General features: G+C 36.3%; 3 protein-coding genes across 6 annotated transcripts; 2 read left to right on the forward strand and 1 right to left on the reverse strand.

The window, feature by feature from the left end:
* Window positions 1-2437: 2437 nt before the first annotated feature.
* LOC133794526 (3-dehydrosphinganine reductase TSC10A-like) lies at window positions 2438-4994 on the forward strand. 2 transcript variants are annotated; one of them, XR_009875257.1, is made up of 5 exons: window positions 2438-3129; window positions 3740-3887; window positions 3981-4277; window positions 4608-4672; window positions 4787-4994. XR_009875257.1 is itself a non-coding variant. In XM_062231803.1 (4 exons), the coding sequence occupies exons 1-3, from the start codon at window positions 2593-2595 to the stop codon at window positions 4274-4276; spliced, it is 981 nt and encodes a 326-aa protein (XP_062087787.1). In that variant the 5' UTR covers window positions 2439-2592; the 3' UTR covers window position 4277; window positions 4608-4994. The 2 variants fall into 2 exon arrangements, 1 of the variants encoding a protein (XP_062087787.1); XM_062231803.1 differs by having other exon boundaries at window positions 2439-3129; window positions 4608-4994.
* A 1004-nt stretch (window positions 4995-5998) lies between these two features.
* Window positions 5999-8556, forward strand: LOC133794527 (chromatin structure-remodeling complex protein BSH). Of its 2 annotated transcripts, none has more exons than XM_062231804.1 (10): window positions 5999-6185; window positions 6287-6378; window positions 6476-6570; window positions 6681-6752; window positions 6848-6895; window positions 6976-7059; window positions 7146-7184; window positions 7326-7408; window positions 7497-7559; window positions 8336-8556. In XM_062231804.1, exons 1-10 carry the CDS (start codon window positions 6133-6135, stop codon window positions 8433-8435), a joined length of 729 nt encoding a protein of 242 aa, XP_062087788.1. In that variant the 5' UTR covers window positions 5999-6132; the 3' UTR covers window positions 8436-8556. The 2 variants fall into 2 exon arrangements, with proteins under 2 accessions (XP_062087788.1, XP_062087790.1); XM_062231806.1 differs by having other exon boundaries at window positions 6001-6185; window positions 7500-7559.
* Window positions 8557-14409: 5853 nt separating this feature from the next.
* LOC133794528 (uncharacterized) lies at window positions 14410-20360 on the reverse strand. 2 transcript variants are annotated; one of them, XM_062231807.1, is made up of 9 exons: window positions 20168-20360; window positions 19476-19641; window positions 18871-19045; window positions 18274-18332; window positions 16947-17762; window positions 16332-16469; window positions 15397-15690; window positions 15223-15279; window positions 14410-14752 (listed from the first exon to the last, which is right to left on the reverse strand). In XM_062231807.1, exons 2-9 carry the CDS (start codon window positions 19605-19607, stop codon window positions 14588-14590), a joined length of 1836 nt encoding a protein of 611 aa, XP_062087791.1. In that variant the 5' UTR covers window positions 19608-19641; window positions 20168-20360; the 3' UTR covers window positions 14410-14587. The 2 variants fall into 2 exon arrangements, with proteins under 2 accessions (XP_062087791.1, XP_062087792.1); XM_062231808.1 differs by having other exon boundaries at window positions 14730-14977.
* Window positions 20361-26725: the final 6365 nt, after the last annotated feature.

Raw genomic sequence — 26725 nt, forward strand, 5'->3', positions numbered from 1 at the left:
CAGTGAAAGAAGAGCACGTAAACAATAAACAGTGATGGCCAATATAAATATGATAATACAAAACACGATTTTTACGTGGTTCAGCAGCTAAATCTGCCTAGTCCACGAGACTTTGTTATTAAACTCAAGATGATCTCTAAAAATTCTTCAAGCATGAATTCTTCAGAGATTTCTCCCAAGATCCAGAAATTCGGCCCTTTACAATGGTGCATGACTTCTCTATTTATAGAGAAAAATGTAGAATACTATCCCACATATTTTGGGTAGTTACTCTTTATTTGCAAATAAATCAAATGGCTTTAAATGCCTGTAATCCGATATAAAAGGAAACGTCCCCTGAAGACCAGGGGGCGTATAACTAATCAAATAATATCCCATGATTTTAGGGGATTTACAGTAATAAATGTAGACCACGTCTCTTATGGACAACACTTGTAGATGTTCAAGATTATTATCATATATCTCCAAGGCCTTATTCTCCCAGGTCTCTCATCAACGTTCGAGCTAATGACATCTCCCGAGGTCACATGGCTTTCGAGATCGTACGCGTGTCAGGCTCGGAACCCCTGATCCGAGGTCATCCGTGAGAATAGATGCATCTCGGGAGCTACCCTCCGAGATCGTGTGGATTTCGAGGCCATCATATTCGAAGTCGTCTCGCTTTGCAGGCTCGATGATTAGTCTTGGAACATACTTCAGACTTTACGAGTTCATTCGCTGCAAATCCAGCTTTCGAGGTCACATTTAACATGGCTCGAAATCTGGGTATAACAGTAAGTTATGACGACATGGTAAAATAATCTATATATAAAATTTGGAATTTTAACGGCATGCTAACATAATCTATATATATAAATTTTGGCATTATAACGACATAGTAAAATAATCTATATATAAATTTTGGCATTATAATGGCATAGTAAAATAATCTATATATAACTTTTGGCATTATAACAGCATAGTAAAATAATCTGTATATATATAATAACTAAATAACTGAAATAAAAGGCTCGGGAAAGAGCTTACCTAAAATGTTTTTGTAGGCTAGCGTTACAGATAGAACTTCGCCTATATCTTCGAGGTTTAGAACTTTAGAAGGGTGTTAAGAAGATTTTTGGGTAGAGTGAGAGAAAGAAAATGAGGTTTTGTGATTCAAAATGAGTTTTGGAAGAGCTATTTATAGAAAAAACTTTGGATACTATGCTAATAAAATATTTAAAATATCAAGCATAATTGAATAATAAAATATTCAAAATATAAGCATGGTGGTTTGCTAAAGTCGTCATTGTATCACTACTGCATCATCATGTGGGAACCATGGGGTAGACCTCGCTGTGGGACCCATGTGGACCCTATTGTGGGACCCACTATGAATAGTACCCGGTGAATAGTAACCAAAAAATGAAAACCTCTCAGTCTTCTTATATTACTTAGTCCAACATTTTTTATTCACAAATTTTTCCGAAAAAGTTTCTCTAACATCCATAAATTAATTATTCTCATGTGTTAGTTACTTCAACAACTTATAATTGTTAAAATCCCCAACGGTCAGGTTATTGTTTCCAACGGTCAGATTACTATTCACCAATGGTCATAACGGCTAGTTTTTGTCCTATAAATACTTGTTCCTTCAACCAATTACTTGCACAACTTTTTCATCTCTTAACCTTCTAGATAAAATTAATCATCAAATCATGAATTTCTCTTTATTATTCATAACTTTAGTGATTGTTTGCTTGTACTTAGCATCATTCTATGGGTATTATACTAATGAAATGCCCATGAATATTATAGTTGCGCATTCATTAGTTATTCTTCCACTTTACTTAATAGCTCTAACATTCGATTAATATTGTAATGCACTCAAAAGTAAGAATAAAAACATCTTATCTTATTTTTCATAATTGTTATAATGCATTTGTAAAAAGAAGTGGGAGTTACAATTACAGTGTACATATGCATATGCGGCTGCTCGACCACCACGACCGAGAGTTTAAAGAGGAACTATGGTCAAATCCTATTTTGCCGCTTAAGTCAACTTGTAGTAACTTTTAATTGTAATTAATATTTTCAAATATATTTTGGGATCCCATGTACAAAAGTAAACATTTTTAGTAAAAAGGGTATATTTTTTACCAAAATTTTTAACCCTGAACTGAACTATTAATCTAATTAGCTATAGAGTTATGGCCGAATGACTAGTCCGGGGAGTTTACCACTATTTAAAATAGACAATATAAGGGGTATTTGTTTTAAAAAGTTAACATGCCTTGAAAAGTATGGAAGGAGACGGACGTAATATTAAACTCTTATATACAAAATAATTCACTTTAGCTCTTAAAATACTCTTAAAATACTCGTGTAATCACACAAATTATTATCTTACCCCACCATCATAAAGAGTATTTTTGATTCTCGTTAACATCTTTCCTTTACCCCGTACCTCACGAACCCGGAATATGTAGCATAGAATTACCCAATCTTTATATATTTTAGTCTTGATCCCATTATCTTTCCTTTCTTGTACACAGGTCAACAAAATCAAATAAAATCATCACAGTTTATTTGCACGACCTTTCCCAAGCTCCATCAATGGCAGACTCCAACCTCACGTATCTCTGGTATCTCCTCTTCCTCTCACCTGTTGCTCTCCTCATCTTCCTCTACCTCATAGTTCGACCACGCCCCGTCAAGATCCCAATCAAAAACCGCCACGTTTTCATCACTGGCGGATCCAGTGGCATCGGCCTGGCCCTAGCTCACCGGGCCGCATTGGAGGGTGCACGAGTCTCCATCCTCGCCCGATCGCTCGACAAGCTCAAGGAGGCGAAGGAATCAATCCGCCTAGCCACAGGCATCGACATTGCGATCTTCGCCGTTGATGTGAGGGAGTACGACGCCGTTCAGATGGCGGTGGAGGAGGCTGGGCCCATTGATGTGTTGGTTGTGAATCAAGGGGTTTTTGTTCCCCAAGAACTGGAGAACCAAGACTTGGATGAGGTGAGGTTCATGGTGGACGTGAATCTGATCGGGAGTTTCAATATGATAAAGGCTGCTTTGCCTGGTATGAAGAACAGAGGGAATCGTGGACCGGGTTCAATCGCTCTCATGTCATCCCAGGCTGGTCAGGTAGGTATAGCGGTTAATTTACTCCAATTTCCTCAGTCATCCTGTAGGGTTCTAAGCTCGAATACTATGTTGCTTTTAATTTGAAGACCAAGTCCTCATTAGGAACTTAGGAGTTCTTATTAGAGTACTGTACTAGTTAAACTAAGACTCACAGTCATAGTAGCACATTTTTTGCTAAATGACATTAAAAAAATGTCTACTTTCACTGATTATGCATTTAGTTTGAAGACCAAGTCCTCATTTGGAGTCCTCACCTTTAATATTGTAATTTGGACAAACAAAACCAATGATAAAAAATGCAATTTACTAGTTAAACTAAGATTCCTAATAGTTATTGATAATCTTAAGACTTGTTTCGATTTTTAAATAAATTGAAAATGAAAGTGAAAACAATTATATTTTTTTTACAAATTTGTTTGAGAAAGTTAAGGTTTCAATTTTTTTTAAAACCTATTTCTTTTATGAAATTTTTCAAAAACAGAAACAAAAGTAAGTCTATTAAGCAAACTGTCAAAAAGGGTTTTCAAGTTTTTGTTTAAAAAGGACAAAAAAATACAAAACAAAAGTAAATATATCTGAATTTCTCCTAAATGCTTGTATTAAATGTTAGGTGGGCATATATGGTTATACAGCTTATTCAGCAAGCAAGTTTGGGTTGCGGGGTCTAGCAGAAGCGTTGCAGCAAGAGCTTATCTCACAAGACATTCATGTCTCCCTCATATTTCCTCCAGATACAGATACACCTGGCATGGCGGAAGGTACAGGAGAAAACCTTTAAACCATCACTTTTTTCCCTTCAATTTGTACCTTTTGTTTTATGTGAATGAGTGTATGATATTGGGCAATGGCAGAGATCAAGAAACGTCCTCAGCTCACCAGCATCATAGCTGCCGCATCTGGTGTAATGGGAGCTAATGAAGTTGCCAAGAAAGCTTTGGATGGCATTAAATGTGGTAGCTTTATCATCCCTTGCAACTTTGAGGGGCTCTTACTGTCCATAGCAACTGCAGGCTTATCTCCTCAGAGATCGTTTCTAATGGCTTTTGTTGAGGTGTTCACCACTGGCCTGATACGTGTTGCAGCACTATGTTTCCAGTGGACTTGGTATACAAGCATTGAGAAGTGGCATGCACAACAGGAACATTAAGGTATATTTTTAGGCCAACCCATCTTAGCAGAACAAGAATTGCAAAACTATTCTGTATATCTAAGCATTTTATTATGATATTTTATGTTTCTAGACAAGCTTAATCTTTGTGGGGACCTAAAAAAAGAATTAGCTCATAGGCTTTCTTGCTATGTGAGGTGAGCTAATGTCCTTAAGTTGCTAAAAGAGTGGATGCCACACTTTAGAGGAGTGTTAAGGAATAAGCATCAGTGTTATTATTTTATTCTGATTATGTTTTTTATTTTCGTTTCTTGTTCTAGGAATAATATAGAATGATTGGTGCTTGATTTTTGTGAAAGTTTAATTGCAGATGTTGATAATCTGGGGGATCGATGGACTTTGACCCACTGAAGTTGAAGTGAAGTTGCTAAAAAGGTAGATTTCATTCTTTAGATGAGTCTCAAAGCAAGAAGCATAAGTGCTTTTGTAATATAAATGGACCTTATTTTTTTTTTAACTTACCCAATAATCATGCTTTTTCTTACTCAGTGAACCTTTCTTACTCAAATTTTGGTCTGTGTTGTTTGACTTGGAGCACCCAAAAATCTGGACTATAAATTGTGTAAAGATAAGACTGGGGGAGGAGAGGGCCTTTTGAGTTTTGACTACTACAATTTGAAGCTTTGGTTCTCTTACTAATGATCCATTTTGTTATGATATTTCTTGTAATAAATGAATTAGTAGCCGTTTTATTTTATTTTTTTTTAGGAAATTTACTCCTTTGCTACTTTTTGCGTTTTAACAAAGGATAGCTTTGGTATCCTGAATGAATAATACTAATACGATTTTCTAAATTTGTAAAACGAGAATAAAATGATGCCTGGACTCAAATTTTGTCACAAATGACATGGTATCAAATGGTATATTCCCATGAATAAAATAATATCATTTTATATCAATTTTCAAATTACAGGTACCTAATAACTATTATTGAGAATTTTATTTCGAAATTCAAATTTCAGGTGCCAAATAACTATTATTGAGAACACATGGTATCATTTTATACAAATTTTTAAATTATAAAGTATTTAATTATCATTATAAAAAACACACGGTACTAAAATAATTATACGTTGTTAAGAAAACATAGGTCCTTATCTTTTTTTTTTATTATTATTATTGACTTTGAACCTCAACAATCATATACTGTAAGCCTTATTTATTTATTACCTTTTTTTTTTTATCGAATTTGAACCTCAACCATCATTTACTGTAAGCCTTATTTAATTATTTGATGATTTGAAACTAAACAATCAGATCAATCTTAGAGACAAAGAAAGAGATAATCTTATAACCAAAACAAAATCAGTTTACGGCCTACAAAACCAGTTTTTCAACTTGTTTTAATTTATGTTGTTAACTTTATCATAGTATGCTAATTGCATAGGAATCGGTGTGGAGCTATAACTTTTGTCAATATGTTTTGATTTTAATTAGAAATGAATCAAGCTATTACCATATATAGTTTAGAAACTAATTTTGATAATTTTTTCTAAAATGATTCCGACATTCTAATAGTTGCTTGAAAAATTCAGATATGTAGTACAAAATGGTTTTTAAAAAAATGTCATTTTCACATATTTTTTTAATAAATAATTAAATTAATATTTTAAAATTGTATTTCAGTACCAAAATTAAATTATATTTAGACTTGTTTAAAAGACAATGGATTTTCTAGTAATATATGAATAATTTAATATAAATTCAATATAGGGGTGAATTTGCAAAGATTAATTTGGAGCAGTTAGGTTGAGTTAACGGCCTCTCAGTGGTACGACTGACGACGACGAGAGCAGTGCCACAACCAAGAAATACAGAAGAAGAAGAAGAAGACAATGAAGGGCCAAGCTTCAGCCTACTGGAGGAGCTCAGCCGTCAAGTTCAGGATGTAACTTTTCTTCTTTTGCTTTCCTTTTTTTATTTTTTTTAATTTTGCTTTGATCGAATAATAATATAGAGGAATGATCTGGACATTGATTGGGTTGGCAGCCCAACCGCCCAGAATTTGGTACCAATCAGATTAGATATCGAACTCGACGATGGTCACAAGTTCAAAGACGCTTTCACTTGGAACCCTTCTGGTATTTTTACGTATAATCGAACTTTTTCATATCAAAATCACTCCTTCCTTGTTCTGCCTAATCTGAATTTCAATATTCTGCCTTATGTGTTGTGTAGATCCTGATTCTGAAATTGTTGTCTTTGCCAAAAGGACTGTCAAAGACTTGAAGCTCCCTCCTGCATTCGTTACCCATATTGCTTCCTCCATTCAGGCAACCCAACCAAGATTTCTTTTTCTCTTACGGAATTTAAAAAAAAAAAATTATTTATTATTATTATGATGCCTTTACTCAGCTTTCCCTTGTTTACTTTCCATTATCAGTCCCAGTTAGCTGACTTTAGGTCCTTTGAAGGTCAAGATATGTATGCTGGCGAGAAAATAGTTCCTATTAAGGTGTTCTTTTCAATTCAATTTTCAATCTCTTCCAATCTAATCTAATTATCTTTTCTTAACATCTAAGTCTAACCACATGATATAATCATCATCAGCTTGATCTTCGTGTAAACAATATTCTTATAAAGGACCAATTTTTGTGGGTAAGTTGTTCTTTCATTTTGTGATTTTAAGTGGAACTAGACTACTACTAGTAATGAACGTTCTTTCTGATATTTTCCAGGACATGAAAAACTTTGAGAGTGATCCCGAAGAGTTTGCAAAAACCTTCTGCAAAGATTTAGGTATTCAAGACCCTGAAGTTGCTGTAAGTAGCTACTCTGCTCTCTGCACTCCAGAATACCTTCTGTCATACTTCCTTTCCTTCTTAAACATAAGAATGTTTTGTTTCAGCCAGCAATTGCTTTTGCAATCAGAGAACAATTGTATGAGGTTAGATTCCTTCATTTTTTTTTTTTAGAGTTAGCAATAGAATTATTATATACACTATATAAACACTGTTCCCACTCTTACTGTTTGTTCTTTTCTCATATTGCCTTGTCATCAATGTACTTATGATATTTCATATTCTAGATTGCAATTCAAAGTGTAGCTTCAGCAAGAGAAAGCCGAATCAGCAAGAAGGGACGCCGAGGGACTGATCACACACCAACCAGGTTGTATTTGTTTATTGACAGTGTAAAAGATTTGTGAGGAACTTAGTTAGAGTCTGTTACTAATACAACATGAAATTCTTTCTCATAGCAAAGCTAGTGGTGCTGCTTTGGACCTAGTGAAGTTATTTGGGCATAAATCTAGTGTTGTTCGGTATGTCTTCATATATTACTTGGTATATGGCATATATTACTTGTTATATGGCATATGGATAATATATTTATGTTAAAAGCTTGTGTTGCCTCTGGTCTTTTGGCCACACAAGACCATATACCTTACACGTTATTGGTTCAGAATTTACACCTGACACAGATATGAATCAGATCCTCAAGCAGATATGAATTTGTTACCATAACTAAGGTTTATTCCTGTATTAGAACAAACTCTTGAGAAATTGGATTGTTCTAAGTTCTATTCTGCCTTACTATTGTTTGGGTTACTGTTCATCCTAGTTGATTTTAATGGAAAAGCGAACTCCATTCCATGTTCAAGAGTCACTTCTAGTGTCAGATTTCAACAACCTTCCCTAATGTTAGCATCTTCTTGCTCTGATTTCTAGTTTACTTCAAGTATCAAAATTTCTTAAAATAGGATTAGCAGCTGAAAGTAAACTGTAAATGTTTCAAATATGTGCTTAATAGTAGTACATAATATATAACAACAATTGTAAGAGCAAAAGAAGAGACGTTAAAAAAAACTAAAGTTGGGGACCCCTTTATTTTGCCATACAATCTGTCAAAATACTTGGAGATTCACAAATTTGCATATTTCTCTAAATGAGGTTGCTGGTTTAATATTGCAAGCACTTTTTTTAAGTATATTCTGCCAATTACAATATGTGGATGTGGTTTGGTTGCTTTTGTAACTTCCATGGTTTTGTTTGTTGCTCTCAAGATTTGAGGATCAATTGTTCTTGTTCTAAATGTCAGGAAGAGGAAAGAGTGGGACATATACGAACCGATTGTCGATCTTTTATCTAATGAGGAGGTGGACGCTCTTGAAGCAAGAGAAGAGAGGAATGCACGGTGACTTAGACTTATTGCAGCTGTAGCCATATTTCTAAATGTTACACTAATTTGCCTCCTTTGGAGGAGACGATATTTGACGTATAAATGTATAATGCATGCTTAAAAATATTGAACTTTATTCATGTTTTCTTGACTGCACTCAAAAACATTTTTATTTAACCTACCAGCTATATTATCAACTTAAACTGTAGTCATAAAACACACTGAGCTCAACCAGATTTCAAGGCTTCTGCTCTTCTGATTATTTATAAATATATATATATATATATACACACACTCACAGTCTGACTCCTCTTTTTTGTTTGAAACTAATCAAAACTCTAGAGGTTTTTGGGTAAATCTTTATAATAACTACTATATGTTATACGTTTTTTTCTTTTTAAAAAAATCTTCCTTTCTTTCTTTGAAAGTTTTTGAAATGGGGTCATTTGGTTTGACAATTGATACCTATCAATCTAATACTCTACAATCGAAGTCAAAGAGAGGTGGAAGGTAATCTCGAGGCCTAGGAAAGTTTAGCTCACACTTTGAATTTTCTGTTTAGTATTTGAACTAGTTTGGGTGAGAATTGGTTTGATATTTTATTTGAAATGAATCACTGGATTTTTATTCCAAAACTGTAAATTGTATAGTCTAGAAAGAAAGGGTGTGAATTGATTGTGAGTGTAGTCGTGGTGTGGCCTTTTAGGGGACCATCCTTGATCCATGGGATTCATCTTTTGTCGTGGTGTGTGTAGTTGCTTTCGTATCCTCTTCAACTTCAAAGACAAAGGACATGGCCTTTTTAGGCATCTCTCTCTTTCTCTATCTTATTCTTTATTAATGTTTTGCTAAGACATAATTAGGAGAATGTTTAGTTTTTAAACCTGTTAAGTGAAGAAATGTGATCCCCTCAAAAAAGAAAAAGAAATGTGAGCCTTCGACACATAGAAAAGGGAGTAAATAGAAAATATAGAAAAAGGAACACCATGAAATTTTCAAGTCACATTTATAATAATAATAATAATAATAACAATCTCGTCCTATGGACTAACTTTGCAAACATTAAAACAAAAAAACCACCAATTATCTACTAGTGTTCATATATATTTTATAGGAATATATCCCTTATGCATACCAGATTCAAATAATTCGGTAGAGTTTCATCTGATGAATAATATGATGATGTGATACAATGTGATCTCTCTTTCATAATATGGGTAATAGTATGGGTAATAGGTAGGTAACTACCAAGAGGTGATTTTGAAGGGTGCCACTTGGGCATGCGCATGCCATTACTTTTCTTATTCCTCACACTGTTCTGTTCTCATTTTCGGCAATTCACTTAATAAATTGATCCCTCTGCCTTGTATATATTTTACATTTGATGCTGATTAGAGTTGTAAGTACGGACATGAGCTTGGATGGTACAAGCACGACGAAAACAATATAAGTTCGAGCAAAGCACAATACAATGTTATAAATTGACACGGCATGTAACAAAAAATATGGACTTGAATACGATATAGTACGGCAACAGCACATGTAAATACCCACACACAAATAATCAAAATTAAACCCACAAATATAAAAAAATTATTATTAATTTTTTTTCAAATTATTTTTAAATAGCTTTTATCATCAATTCATATGTTTAAAAAAAGGGTTTCTACTTTTTTGGACCCTTTGTTTTTTCTCATTACTTGTTTGGACCCTGTGTTTTGACAAATTACTTTTTAGACCCTATGTTTTGTAAAATAGTTAAAATAGAACCCTAAACTCATTTTTTATAAAGAAAAAATTGAATATAACAACACAGTTTTTAAGCAGAATGATTTTATTTTTGTTCTGAATTGTTAATTTGGTAAATTATTTGTGATTTTAGTTGAAAAAGCATTGACCAAAATCGGGTTTAGGGTTCTACTTTAACCATTTTACAAAATATAGGGTCCAAAAAGTAATTTTTCAAAACACAAGGTCCAAACAGGTAATGGAAAAAAACACAGGGTCCAAAAAAGTATAAACCCTTAAAAAAATAACCCTTCCGAAATTACTTTTTTACACTAACTAATACATATTAATTAAAAGTTTTTTTTAATTTTTATTTAAATAATTTTTTTTATATCTCTAATAATTTTATTAACTTTTTATTTCATTTGCACATTTATAATAATGATATTTCCTTTCAACCAAATTTGACACAAAATTTACATCAACAATTCAAAATAATCTTACTTTTAAAGTGATAATTTGTACAGTATGCGGCTATGTAGATTCATTAACAACAAATCCCTATATTTATATAAAAGAGATGATGTGACATTCTAGAATTACTCCAAAGAGCTCTTCTATTTCTCATTTTTTTCACATTTTTTATTTTTTTAATTATTAATTAATAATTAAAGAAAAAAAAATCTATCTAATTTGAATTCCAATTTGATTAGATATTTAATAATTATAACAGATGTCAATTAAAAATATTTATATAATAATAATTTATTTATCTATATTTTTAAACTTTTGAGAAAACACGAGATCCAAAAATTAGTTTTTAACAATAAATGGTCAAAACGGGTAATCGATCAAAATACACGTGTAACGCCCTGGATAACTAAGACCGTTACACTGTGTTTAAAATAGTGCAAGACTCGCTAATCAAGTCATTTGAACATAAACGTGTTTCTAAGGTTAACTGTCAGTTAAGATTAGAAGGTTTTGATCGTAAAATGGTTGACTTTCATTAAAATAAGAGTTTGATACACGGGATCCCAAAAATAATATTTACAAGGTGGTTACAACCCTCAAAATAAAATGTGATTGCAACAAACCTAAATGGCAAAATATAAATTTTGGCTCTAATCCCTGTAAATCCCTCGGCTGTGGCAGTCGAGCAGCTGCTGATATACACCCTGCCTCCAAAGCTTTCCAACTCATGGCTGGTCCAGCTTTCCCTGCCTTTACTTGCACCACGTAGCATCCGTGAGCCAAAACTCAGCAAAAAAAAAATTTCAACAAGCATAGATAACATCAGAGTGATATTAAACTTTAGATCAACCAGTTCAATTAACAACAGAGTACAAACAACAAATTAGGCAACATCAAACAGATTCATCCAAACATATAATTCAATCTTAATATAATTAATTAGGGGACAACGCCCTTAGGCCGAGCCCTTAAGTTATTTAGCTGATCTCGACTCGCTTAGGCCGAGCTGCGTTCAGTACACTTAACATTAGCCTTGACTCCCTTAGGCCGGACTTTCACATCAAACATAACATATATACAAGTTGTGAAATGCTTAAAGGAAATTAGTACGAGCTAACCTGCCTATCCAGATATTTCCAATCAAAAATAGATATATAACCTTGCATGTATTCACATACAGGGGAATCTCACTCCCATTCACAACTCGGGTGCAGTTTTCTTATCCCGAGTCATGAGCGGAGGATGTGGAGCGGTCCCGAGCACGATCCTCAATCCCGAGCCTTAACGGTAACCCTAGTCACAAGTGACAATGGATAACTATTAAAATCTAATCCAACTAAATGTTTTAGAATAAAATACTAGCCTCTGGGACCTCGAATTCTACTAAACTGAGTAGTAGAATTCGTCCCGAGCATTTAGGTTTAAATCCCCAAGCCTAAAAACAAATTTTGGCTAAGGCTGCCTAGGCGGGCAGCGACCTGGCCCTAAGGGTCGCGGCGCGCCCACGAAACAGCAAGCCCCTCAAGGTCTTTTGGGTCACGCGGACCGCAGCGCACCCCCGCGAACCAAGAAATCCCAGCTGCTTCTGCATTTTTCCCCAACTTAAAGCCTCAGAATTCAACTTTAGACTTATGCTCAAGCTAATATAAGGTCCATAAATCTTAATATTACCTTACAAGCAACACCAATAGCCTAAAACATTGGTTCAATCTTCCTTAAATTCCAAATTCAGACACTCCCTCAAGTATCTCTAAACATGCTCAAAACCCAACTAGAAATTCAATAAATTAGAACCTGAAATCTTACCTCAGTAAATAGCTTTAATCATCAACAATTCCTTGATTGCTTCTAGCTTAGTTTCCCCAAATTTCCGAGCTCAATTCCCAGGCTTTTCTTTCAACAACTTCAAAACTTCCAAGGCACAAGAAAAGGAGAGAGAGAACGTGAGGGCAATAAAGAGAGAGAGAGAGAGAGTTTATGATGGTTTTGGTTATTTCTTGATGCCTATTTTACCATATCTTTAACCATAAAGACCAAAATACCCCTCTTACACTAACTCTTTGTTGCCTATAGGGGCAAAACGATCATTAGCCCCAATATCTGCTAATTCTTCGAGTCATCCTACAATTTTCCAATTAATCAGACATACCCAACTAATTACCAAATACTTACTTGTTACTCGATAAATCTCAAATATACATTAAATTTCCCAAAATACCCCTAGGCTCACCCCGAGTTGGATATTAAACCTCATTGTGACTATTCCGCTAATTCGCTCACTAGGATCGCTTCGAGCCATATACTGCAAATATATTCACATAATAATATGGTCTCAATCATTTAACACATATAATCACATTTATGCCCGCAACAGACCAAATTTACAGATATGTCCTTATAAACAAGAACGAGCCCACATGCATATAAACATACTTATATTATCATATAAATCATGCATCCCACATAGTCACGCATTTAATCAATTAATCACACAAATATCCAATTATGTCATCTGCGCGCTAATCAAGGCACTAAACCTTATTAGCATTTTTGGGACGTTACAACACGTGTTTCAAATAATCTATCTATTTATTCTTGTTTTTCCAAATAGATGATCTGGAACTCTAAAATTGCTCCAAAACACTGTTTCTATTTTTTTTATTTTTTAATTCTTCTTTTAAAATTTTAAAATTATTAATTAATAATAAAATAAAATAAAATATCTGTCTAATTTGAATTCCAATTTGAATAGATATTTAATAATTATAATAGATGTCAATTAAAAATAGGAAAAATATCAGTTTGGCCCTTGTGTTTTTTCCAAATACGCATTCGACCCTGTGTTTTGTTAAATAACAATTTGGATCCCGTGTTTTAGAAAATAGCACCTTATACCCAATTTTGGTAAAAAAAAAATCAAATATAATATTTCATTCTCAGCTTCTCGACCACTTTCTCCACTTCTCTGAACCCATTGCATCATTAAAGACTCGAGAATTAATCTTATAACTGAAAATATTTTAATTAAAATTAAGTATAGGGGTACTATTTTGATCCATGTTGTAAAACGCAGGATCTGAATTGTTATTTAACAAAACACAATGGCTGATTGCGTATTCAGAAAAAATACAAGGGTCAAAATTGTATTTTCCCTTAAAAATATCTATGTATAATAATAAAAATAAATAATCGACCAAATTACACGTAGTTCAAATAATCTATTTTTAATATTTGATCAAAACGAGGTCTACAAGTTAATTTTTAAAAATCAAAACTTCAAACAATACAAAATTAAAAAATAGTGTGAACTCTAAAAATATAAATTATATAAATATATAATTTAAATTTTATAAAGAACTTTTATCTTTTTGAATAAATACATAATCCAAAGATTAACGGTTAAAAATAAAATATTAAGATGAGTAATCAGCTAAAATACAATGTTCTAATAATCAAACTATATATTCTTGTTAAATTTAAAAAATGAAAAGTACAAACAAGTAATCAGCCAAAATAACCCTTATTATTCAAAAAAAATTCAAAAACTTACAAAAAATTTACTATACAATAAATACTATCATGGAAAAAACCACACTCAAGACATCTCACGTATTCATATAAAGTACATATACAAATATGTTGAAAAAAAAAATCTCTACCACACAATCTTCCAAAAAAATATTGGAAGAGAAGTTATGCTTTCTAGTTGATTATTAAATTATAGACAAAAAGTGCATGCAAATAATAATATCTCAAATCAACTCAATAAACAAGAGACGCATCATTACTACTTGGTGAAACAACCAGCGGCATTTTCTATTGCCAAACTAGGAACGATTGATTTAGATTAGGAAGCATAGCATCGTATAAACCATACAACGCATCAACAACATATTTTGATTATCATGGGTTACAATTTGGTATCTTTATTTCCTATTTAGACAGTTAGAATGGCAGTTATTTACAATGTTACAAGTACCCTGAACGTGTTTCATGCACACTTTTCCCACCAACTACGGCCAAGCTGTTTGAGCCGGAATTGGGAGGCGCCTGAGAGTGCATCTCAGCAAGCTGCCTCACTCGCAGCAAAATTGGGGCTGGGATGGGGACCGAAGCATGTTTCCGGGAATTCATCTACATAATTGACCACAGAACAAAAGCAAAAATTACATCTAAACAACCAAACAAAACAAACCTAAATTATTTATTTAAGGACAACCCAGCTTTTGCTTTCAACATCACAAATTAAATAGTCCGACTTTAAAGATTATCTCCAGATATCTATGAAAAATTCTGGAAATAGCCCACCATGTCAAAATTGCACTGGGCAAATCCAATTCCCATGTGCATTCTACCTGCCTGACAATAAGCAGTGAGTGCTAATGGTCGCAGATAAGTTATAATTCTGGGGAATTTTGTGAAAATGTGATTAATTTTCAGCCTTAAAGAGACTAAAAGATAAATACATATATATATATATATTAAAAAAAAGGCAATATTATGCAATGAGTTCACATCAAGCAGGTGTATGCAGACATGCTGGACCTTCACAAATTTAGAACCAACTGAAATGAAGGTGATTGAAGAAAACAAAAAATACTTACACCCTCATCAGGAGGTGTCTGTGCAAAGCTAGCTTTCAGTAGGTTCCTCCACTTGTCCTACAAAACACAATCCAATTTCAGCCCAAAGCCACAATACCATATCAACATATAGTTGAAGCGCCACTGTTGCCAAATAGTATTGATATAACAATACAAAATGCAAACAACAAGTACCTTAAGATCAACAGAAGTGCGGTAGGAATAGGATGCAAAAGCAAGTCTTTTAATTTCAGACCATCTCCCAGCACCACATTTGGATACACCTTCCACTAACTTCATAACCTCAACTAGAGTCCAAGCTCTATGATGTTTCCTTCTCATTCCACCTTTTGCAGTGGGAACAGTAGTTATATTATCATCCGAAATGTCTTCAGATGAATCTGTCTGTTTTAGACCCAAATTCTTGCTCGTTTGAACTCTATCAACGGCAGAACATTGCTTATTATCATTTTCTGCATCAGAGGTGAGCTACACAATAGACAAAACCATCAGGCATAAAAGTATGCATGTCATCACAAACATATCTTAAAATACATACATCAGTAATATCAGGAAGAACAAGGGACCAGAAGAGGCCAACATGCTACAAAACTTCATATTATATCAACCTGCCATAGACTTTTTTTTTTAAACTAGACTCCCCACTTAACCTTGCAAGATTTGGGGACTAGTATTTAGGTCTCAAAAAACTATAATAATAATAATTGCTATGCAGGAGCCCAGGAAGGACTCGAACCTTAGACTCTGTGGAGTAAACCACATGCCTAATCATTTGAGCTATCCAGCCACATCATAGGCTTATAGGGTAGGTGAAATATGAAAGTAAGATTTAACTTCAGCACTGACTAACCAGAACTTCAGAAGAGCTGGATCACTTCTATTGAAATGTAATAAAACTATATTATAAAGAAAAACTAATGGGGCAATGTATGGCATATGGACTATGGTGTCTTAAAATTTCCCCTTTTTTTCCTCCAGTCAGGAAATATATCCCATAGTGTTCCAATGAAACAGGCATAGTTCACCCACATAAGACTGAAAAATATTTTAAGCTGATCAATCATATCAAAAAATATTATATGACATTATATATACTAAGTTGGACTCACCAGTGGCTCAGTCTGTTCTGCAACAGATATCGACTCTGAGACTCTATCCATCAACTCGCCATCTGGTTCAGAACTAGGTACTGCAAGGGCCTTCTTCACCACTTCAGTTGCCATGCCCACACTACTTGGATGGAATCTCTATGGAATTGCAATTCAAAATCTCTTCAAATTTTTTTTCTTTGTGATTAAATAAGGTTTAGTGCTAATAGATTTTCATGATAGATTAGGAAAGAATTAAATCAAGGCCAGTGCTAAATTTATCATGACAGCCTACTCTAATTGCTGCCCTCATCAAAATCTAGATAAGATAAATTTATATAGATAGACAAGCTCACAAGACAAGAAACACGCACATTCAGCAATATAAAATACATGCTCAATCACCTACATTTCAGAATTAAAAGTCAACATATGCCTAAGTTTCACAAGGCTATTAAATTTATTCTAAAGAAAACTCAAAATCGCCATTAAGTCCCTAATATTCTACACTTGTAATGTAGTAACAACACTGTCACCTATATTTTACAGCCCCATCCTTCAGATGAAATCAGCTAGACACTATTTTAAAATAGAAGCAATGATCATATAACTGAGACAAATAGAACTTTTGCGTACCATAAGAGCCTTAATATTTTTCCTTGGACGGCTTCTTCGAATCCTAGAAACGCATGGAACCTGAACCCCAGATCCACCAAGAGAGTCCAAACGTGTCAACATGATTCTCTCATTAAAAGAGACACTTTTAACAGACCTGAGACAAGATTTTGGAGAGGTCCATCCAAATTCAATATGTTTGGCAGAGCCATGCACTTTTGGGCTATAGTCTCTTGATTCAGCTTCAGAAAGCTCTTCTATATATCTCTTTGTGGGCTTCCTAACCCTCTTTGCAGCTCTCTGTTCTGCGTGAAGATCCTCAGTTTCAAAGTCAAACTCAACACTGTCATCGAATCTCTTTCCTGAAACAAATTCATGATCTTCCATTTGAGCATCACAGTTAGTTGGTGAATTCTTGGAGCTGTTGATTGCTTCAACTGCCAACTCCTTAGCAGATATACCTTCTGCATTCGTACAGCTTTCTTCATTTTCCTTATTGACCAATTTGTTGTCCTTGATTGTGAAAGTTGTGGTTGCAACATCACAAGAATTAGTCAACCCCATTGCAATCCTCCTCTTAAGCCACAATTTGTCTTTGACAGTAGTTTCCCGCCCAAAAGTTGCTTTGAACAATTCATGAAGTTCTTTAATTGAGAGGTTGTCCAAGCATATTTCCCCCTTCCACTTAAAAAAATCAGGTTTTCGATTATTACAAACAACAGAAGTTGATGGCCCAATATCTAGTTGTTCATCTGAAGGTTTAGATAACTCCTCAATGCTCCCAGATAAATTCTTGCAATTGTCATCAACAGTCAGTGCTGACGAAGGGACAACTTTCTGCATGCAAATTTAAGAGTAGAACTTCTTATCAATACAGGCAATTTAACACACTACACTAATAAAAAAAACCCTGCTGTCTGCATTCATAAAAGCAGAATAATCATCAGGAGCTCCACAGGATACTTGGAGTCACACTTCCTATTTAACTTTTGGTAATATCACTTGAATGTACAACAAAATATTTTTACAACCGAGAAGGACTCAAGAAATTTAATCGATTATACTGAATTCATGTATATAAACAATGCACTACAAGACAGCTACCACAGCATGAATAGAACACTAAACTTCAAGCATTTTAAAACTTGTTATTACGTTTTACTAGTACTATTCTCCACCCCAATCCACATTAAACACCTAAAATTGATTAGAGATCAAAATGCTATTCAATTGGAAATTCTTTCTAAAAGTAATTTGTTAATACCCACTAATCAATGAAAGCTCAAATTGAAACACAAGAAAACCACAATAAAAATACTAGAGTAACAACAACAAAGCAACCAAATACCTCGATGCTCGAAGTCAACTTTTCATCATCAGCTTTCACATTACTGGAATCAGGCAAACCTGGCACATAATGATGATTAAACGTAAACATCAATGTGGGACAAAATTTTAAAACTATGAATAACATTAAAAAAACAATAGAAATATAATAAATAATCACATGATAACCAATCTTAGTCTACAAGACCAGATAAACCTTCTATCTCATTATGAATATATTTCTGTTATTTGCACTAAATTGAAGAGAGAGAAAAAGAGAATAAAATCTACATAAAATATTGCCTTAGTGATGATTTTAAAAAAAGCCTTAAAATTCCTAAGATATGGGAAAGAAACGATCAAAGCCACCTATTCAGACTGAAAAATTGAGCTTTAAGACATCTACAAGAAAACTGAAGTGGAAGAGAACCCATCATTGGCCCCCTTCTTCGAAAAACAAAAAAGCTAAAATCTTTGCAGTTGATAGATACAGAAGTCTTCACTTGATTCTGAAAACTATACACATTTTGTGTAGCTTGTATAATTTCAGCACAATAATAGTAATAGAAAAGGTAGAAATAAATAAGTATAAATATGAGATAATGGTAACATGAAAAACCTTCTGAACTTTCCAACTGAAGCCTCTCACTAGCAAAACCTTCATTCGACAAGCACTCTGCATTCTTCCCACCATCCACAACATCATGCATTTCAGTTTTGTCATCTACAAGAAAATCCTCAACCTCCATTACTTCATCATCTGTTGCAGGAACAAATCTCCCATCACCTTCAACCTGAATCGCAGAATATTAAAGATGGTGGAGGGGAGAGGGGAAGATTAGAAGAAGAAGAAGAAAAAAAAAGCAACTCATAGAGCTTCCGCAACAAAAAAAACATATCATATACAGCAATTCTCATCCCTAGCCCTGTAAAAAACATTACACTTATCAAATAATGGCTGCCAGTCACATTGTTCAGGTCATTAATATCAACAAAATAGAGCCATTATACAAGATAATAGAAATCTGTTTCAAAATATCTAACATCCTATCCTGTCTACACTTCCATTACTCATCAACTGGGTCTGTGCCACATGCACCTCTTTAGAAAAGAAAGGGGGTAAGGTTTCAATACATTTTCATGCCTTCTCAAGAATAGAAAAAAATACACTTTGTACATAAGTGAAATGAACAAGATTAGTAAGAATATTAAGGAGAAATGTACCCGAACAAGCTTGTATACAACTGGATCGGCAATATACTTGGGCGAAGACAAAGAAGAGGTACTGTTCTCAAAAAACCCACTTTCTTCAAACTTCCATTCATCAATATTCTCAACTCCAACCACTGTTTCCATGATAAATCCACCACATGCAACTCAGACACACCAACTGTAGTATCATAAGCATACACAAAACAAAAACAAAATGACAAACTTTTAAAATACAGGCTACTATAATTAATGCAATATATATAATTCACAATAAAGCAAATAATAGATTATAGGTTTTAAAAAAAAAAATCTTATCTTATACAAAGTTTACAAACTAAAACAATAACAATACATGAATCTTTGGCTCATAGTTCTAAAATACAAAAAAGTAAACAATAAAAAATCATCAAATTCATATTCCATTAAAAATAAAAAGGATAAAAGATTTCATATTTAAGGCCAAATATTAAACTTAGGTAAAATCAGCAAGAAAATTAAAGAATCTTAATCGTTCAAAATAAAAAATTTCTAAAAATTGGAAATAATGACCCGTGACCTATGTACAAATTGGTCATAAACAATTAGAAAGTAAAGGGAGCTATACCAAACCCAGTCTCAAAATGCTGTAATTCACATGCACAAGCGAAAAAAAGCTCAAAATTCTACCCGAAAGAGAAATTAAAGAGATGGGTGGGGGGCCTCACCATAGAAGTGGTGGAGAAGGTGTAGAAGGGACTCGGTCCTTGCGAGTAGGAATTCGAATGTCAGAACGTCCGAGACTGAGTTCGGGTAACCGAGTCGCTGAGTGAAAATTATTTGGCAAATAAGCTTTTGTGGCACGAAAACTTTTCTTGTTTTGAAAAGAATTGGATTAGCGTGTGCGTCCGAGTCGAGTCGAATCAAGTCTAGTGAGTGCCAAAACGTTTTTTTTTTGTTATATATTTTTATTTTTTTGGCTCGCTTTTTTAGTACGCTGTGTTTTCCAATTCCGGACTCGAAAGTTTCTATGAAGCAATTTGGATAAAGAGTTGTCAAGTCCGGAAGATGTACGACGGCCTTGCGTCTGCTCTGGACCTTTTGGCAAAACCAACGTAACAACGTCGACTTTGGTGTTCAATCATGGTTAAACTAAAATAATATAGTTTTGCTTTTGATGACCCCTTATTAACGCAAAAGAATCTCACTTTTTTTCTAATCACTACCATAAAAACTCCATATGGTTGTATACCCAAATTTTGATTATGTCCTATGCCTTTTTTTTCTTTCTACTTAAGCCTTACCATATATCTTTATATATAAAAAATATGTAGATAATATAAATTATTAATTTTGATGGTTTTTTTCTAACTTTAAGTTAATATTTTAAATATTTAATAGAATATATTTTTAAAACAAATTAAAAAAAATGTATTTATTAATTATATTAATATAAATTTAAATATTATAAAATATCATTATTGTAACTAGATATTTATAAATTCAAATATTATAAATTATCATTATTATAATAATATATAATATAAAACTAAATATTTAATAGTTATATTAATATAAATTTGTATGCCCTAAATATCCGCGAGTTGGAAAATAGCCTAATTCGATCCGCCATGTGTAAATCGTCCACCCGGAGCTATTATCACGGGTTTCCACCTGTCTAGTCCGAGCTGATTAAAGAGTTAGCAGTTCACTCGAAGACAGCGGGTCAGCAATATAGATATCACGAGCTAGCGCTACATCAAGGCATAGGTCTAATATCCGAACCCTTGTAAAAACAATCATGCAATGTAAATGTGTATATATCAAACATCACGTGTCTATTCCATTCCTGAATTCTCATGCACGGAGTATAAACGTGCGTATTCAGACATCCCACGTCTGGATTGGGTCGTGCGGCCCATTATACCTCCTTACTTATTGATTAGACCACACTTCACTGTCAAGTTTTAGGAATTAATCATCAGTGTCACGGAGATGACATGAAGGGTAAAGAGGTCACGGGATGACCCCCTTTGCCAACCTAGGTATCCTCTCCCTATAAATACCAAGATCCTGGGCATTGCATGGGGTTGGACATTTTTTTTTGTAAAGATTAACCGAGAGATATCAATAATATCAACTGGTGGACTAGATTGATTTTAACCTTCGAACCACCTAAAAAAGAAAGGAGCGATCACCTTCCCATTTTATCAATTTCCCAAATCTATAATTAAACTATTTTCATATTATGGTTCACTAATTAGCACTAATACATCATGTTATTCGTATAATTACCTGTTGGTGAAGAACCGCGTCAATAGTTTGGTGCTTTCATTGAGAGGATTTAGATTGGTGCTATCGTAAAAACCTGATCATGGTGATTACCCATTCGAGACATGGTAACGAGGCGGATCAACATAATGGGCAGGAGGCCCACCATGCCGCCATATTCAATGAACAAAACCCCGAGATCCAGCAGCGACCGAGAAAGCAGCCTATGGGCTAAGGCGACACCGAGAGTTCGGCACCTCAGTCGCCAAATCCGAACCCAGATTTCCTAACGGCGATAGAAATAGAGAACATATAGTTTAGGAGTCAGCTGTCAAGAGAAAACAAGCAAATCGAAGAAGTCTTGGCCCGGTTACCACCTCTTACAACCGACACTAACGTTGGAAAGAGGCAAAGTGAGACTCATAAGTCCCGCCGGGATAACCGGTCTAGGCTCAGCCGATCAGTTAGAGCCTCGACTCCGAGTTCTACCCCTACGTCGCACCACCACTAGGAAACTGTGTTTGAGGAGTTTCCTAGGGCCAATCAGCAATTCAGTCGATTAGTCCGAACCTCAACTCTTTGCTCGATTCCACCATCGAACGCACCCAGAAGGACTCGAGGTAGCTCGCGGAGGAGATCCGGGGAGGGCTCGCGACGACAGTCTGCTCCGACCAGCCATCCTGCACCACGGTCGGACCGCCGAGCGCAGGATGCGGGGCATGGTAGAGTGGAGCGGGCGCGACCTAACTTGATTTGGCCGAACGGGACTAGGATCGCGTCACCAGTTAGGTATCCCCCATCGCCAATAAGATACCCATCTCCTCCCCGTCCAATTCGGGACATTCTGGCACATGGGAGCAGCAAGAGACAGCCTCCTTCCGCCGGTCCTTCCCATCGCAACTGAGCACGCGAGGAAGTCCCGGATCCTCACCCTCAGCAGCGGGCTTCGAGCTTTTCAAATGGGAGTTACTGGATTGGGAGCCACCTCTGGTGAAGACCTGCGCAATCGCTTGAGTTTGGCGCAAAGCCCTCGAGCCACCCCGAGGGCCGACCTTCGAGATCGCCTCAACTCATAGAGGGGAGATCCGGTTAGAAATGGTAATCATGCTCACCGAGGGGATGGTCTTTCGGAAGTACGTGACAATGGGAGTGTCCCACCTAACCGAGCTCCAGCTTGGAGGGACAATAACCCGTCTAACGCTTACAATGGAACTGGAGCTGTTGAACAACCCCAGAACAACCAAGGAAATAAGGACCAAACCCTAAAGCGTTTAGCTCAGATGGAGGAGTTGATGAAGAAGCTCTTGTCGGACAAGGAAAAAGACGAATACGACTCAGGGGACGAACTCGAGCTCTTCGCCCCCAGCATAGCAGCCACGACGTATCCACCGGGTTTTCGGATGCCCCACTTGTCTAAGTTCGATGGAGACGGAGATCCGTTGGATCATTTTGGTATGTTCAACACCTTGGTGATGGCCCACAACATTGGCCCCGAGCTAAGGTGTTTGATATTCCCGTCATCCTTGACTGGGCCGGCCAGGCAATGGTTCAAGCAGTGTAAAAAGCAGTCCATTAGCTCGTGGAAAACATTTTCTGCTAACTTCAAGAGGGCGTTCTGAGCTTCTCATGCTGCCCGCGTCAAAGCTGACACCCTGGCAAACGTGAAGCAATAGCCCGAGGAACCCTTGAAAGCTTACCTGGGCAGGTTTGCAAACATCGCGGCTCGAGCCAGGGACGCAGACGATAGTTCCAAGCTTATAGCCTTGAGGATTGGAATCCTTGTTGAAGGCGGGCTATGGAAATAGATACAAAGAAAAGGTATCAACACCATGGATGAATTCCTGACAAGGCCCAGGGATGGATAATGTAACGCCCTTGTTACCCCAGAACAATAGTGAACCGGAAATTTGACCCGCTACCCAAGTCCTTTGATTAAAAATGTGATCTAAGTGTTATTATCAAGTTAAGGTGAAAAACCAGTAAAAAGGAAATGATACATTTCATTAAGTAAATAAACTGCTCATGAGCCTTTCAAAACATTTACAAGTTGTTTACAATACAAAATGGTCGCTATTGTTTCAAATTTACAATCCCCGCCGACCTAAGCGGCAAAAATAGGGTGAACCCCTAGTCCCTCTTAGAACTCCCTGACCGTGGTGGTCAAGCGGCCAAATATGTACACAACACTGCTTAAGCTCTCCACTCAAGGTTGGGTGAGCTTCTCTTTCCCTTTACCTGCACCACATAGCACCCATGAGCCAAGGCCCAGCAAGAAAACACAATAAAGCATGATATAATATCAACAATGATCATAATAACCATCCAGGACTAACAGTCCAAAACAGATAGGTGACAGTAGCAAGGGTCACAAAAGTGGGTACAGTTCCCTTTAGCCATGTGACGATAGGGTCACCAGGGCTTAACTGATAAGTTGTTCTTTCATAAGTTCGATCAGGATAGGTGTATGGTGAATGGTCACCAACATAACCTTCCTCCCGACTCTAGAGTCGTAACTATGGAACAGCGTTCCCTAGCCATGTGACAAACAGTCACCGGGGCCCTATGCCCTGGCTCTAAGTGCTAGTCTTAGACTAGTTAAGCGCTTATAAGTTCATCGACCTTAGGTTCGGTCCAGCATTAATTCCATAGAGTCATTCAATATTGATATCGATTAGATCTAATCTTCATTTGGCCCGGCGTTCACAACGCTCTGCCATCTCTGACTCTTGGGTTAGAGTCCCTGACTAGTTAGTGCCATAAACAAATAATCAAAATTCAATAGCATTTAATATGCAATCCATGTCCACGTTTATCAACCAACATGCTTCAATAACAAACCATGCATGTCATAAACATATATAGGGTGCAACTGTATTCATACACTGTTTTCTTACCTCTGGTTCGAGTGAAAGTTATTATAAGAACGACCTCTGAGAATGATCAATCTTTTAATTCCTTGATGGTCACCTGGTCATAACCAAAATATAGGATTCATCAATGAAAAAGATAACAAAGGGGTTCCCAAACCAAAACCTAGCCTCCGATACACAAACACTACTCAACCGGGTACTAGGTTCGACCCCGAGGCCTAAGGCTTGAATCCCCAAGCTAAAAACCCATTTCTGGCCAAAAAGACACTAAGGGCCGCGACCCTCCCCAGCTGCGCCGCGGCGCGCCCCTCAAACAGAGGCAGCCCTCTCTGCCAGACACCATGAGCCGCGGCGCACCACAGCCATGCCGCGGCTCAATACCCAGATTTGCCAAAAAGACAGCACGCACCAGCAAACTTTCCCCTGCGTTTTCCCTTGGAACCAAGCCTTCAAACCAGCTCCAAACCTCCTCCAAACACTCAATTCAACCTCTATACATCACCTATAATTCACCCTCATCAAAACCCAAGCTAAACTTCAATCAAAACCTCCACAAATCCAAACTATCATCAAGAAATCATAGGCTGAAAAGCTAAAGGAAAACAAAGTACAAACAGAAACCAATGGCTGAAACTCACCTCAAATTTGAGTTTGAACCTCCCTCAATGGCTGAACCAATCTACAAACCCAGCCCCTTGATTTCCTAGCTTGAAACCTCACTTTGAGCTCAAAAACTCCAAAGAAGAAATGGTGGAGAATGATGTACGGGATGGAGAAGGAAGACCCTGTTTTGCTCTGTTTTGTTCTATATGCTTCTACAGCCAACTTAAAGGTCATATAAATCCAATCAAATGACCTAAATGCCCCTAGGTCACTTAAGGCTTCTAAAATCATTCCAAGGGTAAAATTGGTACTTTCCACTTATCCCGTTAATCATAATTAACGCTTCCCAATTCCCGCTAATCTCAATATTCTCAAACACCAATAATTCATATCCTGTTACTCTATAATTCCCGGTAACGCTCTAATCATTAAAATCACCCCGAGACTCACCCCGAGCCCCGAGCTTAAGCCTGTTATGACCAAACCGATAAATCATATTTAAAGATCGCCTCATGTCGGAATACTCAAACCAATCCACATCATAATGTGGTCTCACAATATATCATTGACATGCAAACAAATATACAATTATACCCTCAACGGGCCAAATTACCAACATACCCCTGTAAACAAATGTGGACTCACATGCATGCATTCAACATCATATTATATTATAATCCTCATAAACATGCATAAACACATTTAATGGCATAATTAAACAGTTATGGCCCTCCCGGCCTACTAATCCAGCCATTAAACCATATTAGGGAATCCGGGGCATTACAGATAAACCTGGAAGAGGCGCGAGCGTCGATCGCAGGAACCAACCAAGCCCCTGATCAGCCCGTTGGAGTGGGAACGGATGTCGTAAAAATGACTCAAATCGTTACACAGAATAACCAAGTGGGTGGAGGCAAGAGAAAAGGGAGCAGCGAGAGCGACCAGCACAGTCCGAAGAAGAACAAGCCCATGGAAAAATTTAAGCCAGTCTACGCGACTTATACCGAGCTCACAAACACTAGGGAACACATTTTCCTGGCCAACTCTGCCCGCCTCCCCTGGAAGAAGCCGAAGCCTTTGAAGCACCAGAAGGCCAAGAGGGACTCTTCCAAGTTCTGTCGATTCCACAACGACATTGGCCACAACACCGATGATTGTAGGCATTTAAAGGATGAGATCGAGACACTCATCAAAGCCGGACCTTTGGCTCAATACGCGCGGAACAGAGTTCCTACCAGTCAGCCGGCCCCAGAAGCTCCGATAAATCAGCCCGGGCCCCTGATAAATCAGGATACCCCTCCTCCTATGATAGGGGGAGAGATATCGACAATCTCTGGTGGCCCCCATTTGGCCGGCACGAGCAGAGGTGCCCAGAAGAGATACGTCAATGAATTGAAGGCTCATAACGGAGTGGAATTCGTCCCGGAGTAGCACCTACCCAAACAGCAACGATTGGAGAGGCAACCGATCATCTTTACCGAGGAGAATGCTAGTCACGTCCAGTTCCTCCATAATGATCCATTGGTCATAACTGCCCAGCTC

Source organism: Humulus lupulus, chromosome 8 (assembly GCF_963169125.1).
Source record: "Humulus lupulus chromosome 8, drHumLupu1.1, whole genome shotgun sequence".
Lineage (NCBI taxonomy): Eukaryota > Viridiplantae > Streptophyta > Magnoliopsida > Rosales > Cannabaceae > Humulus > Humulus lupulus.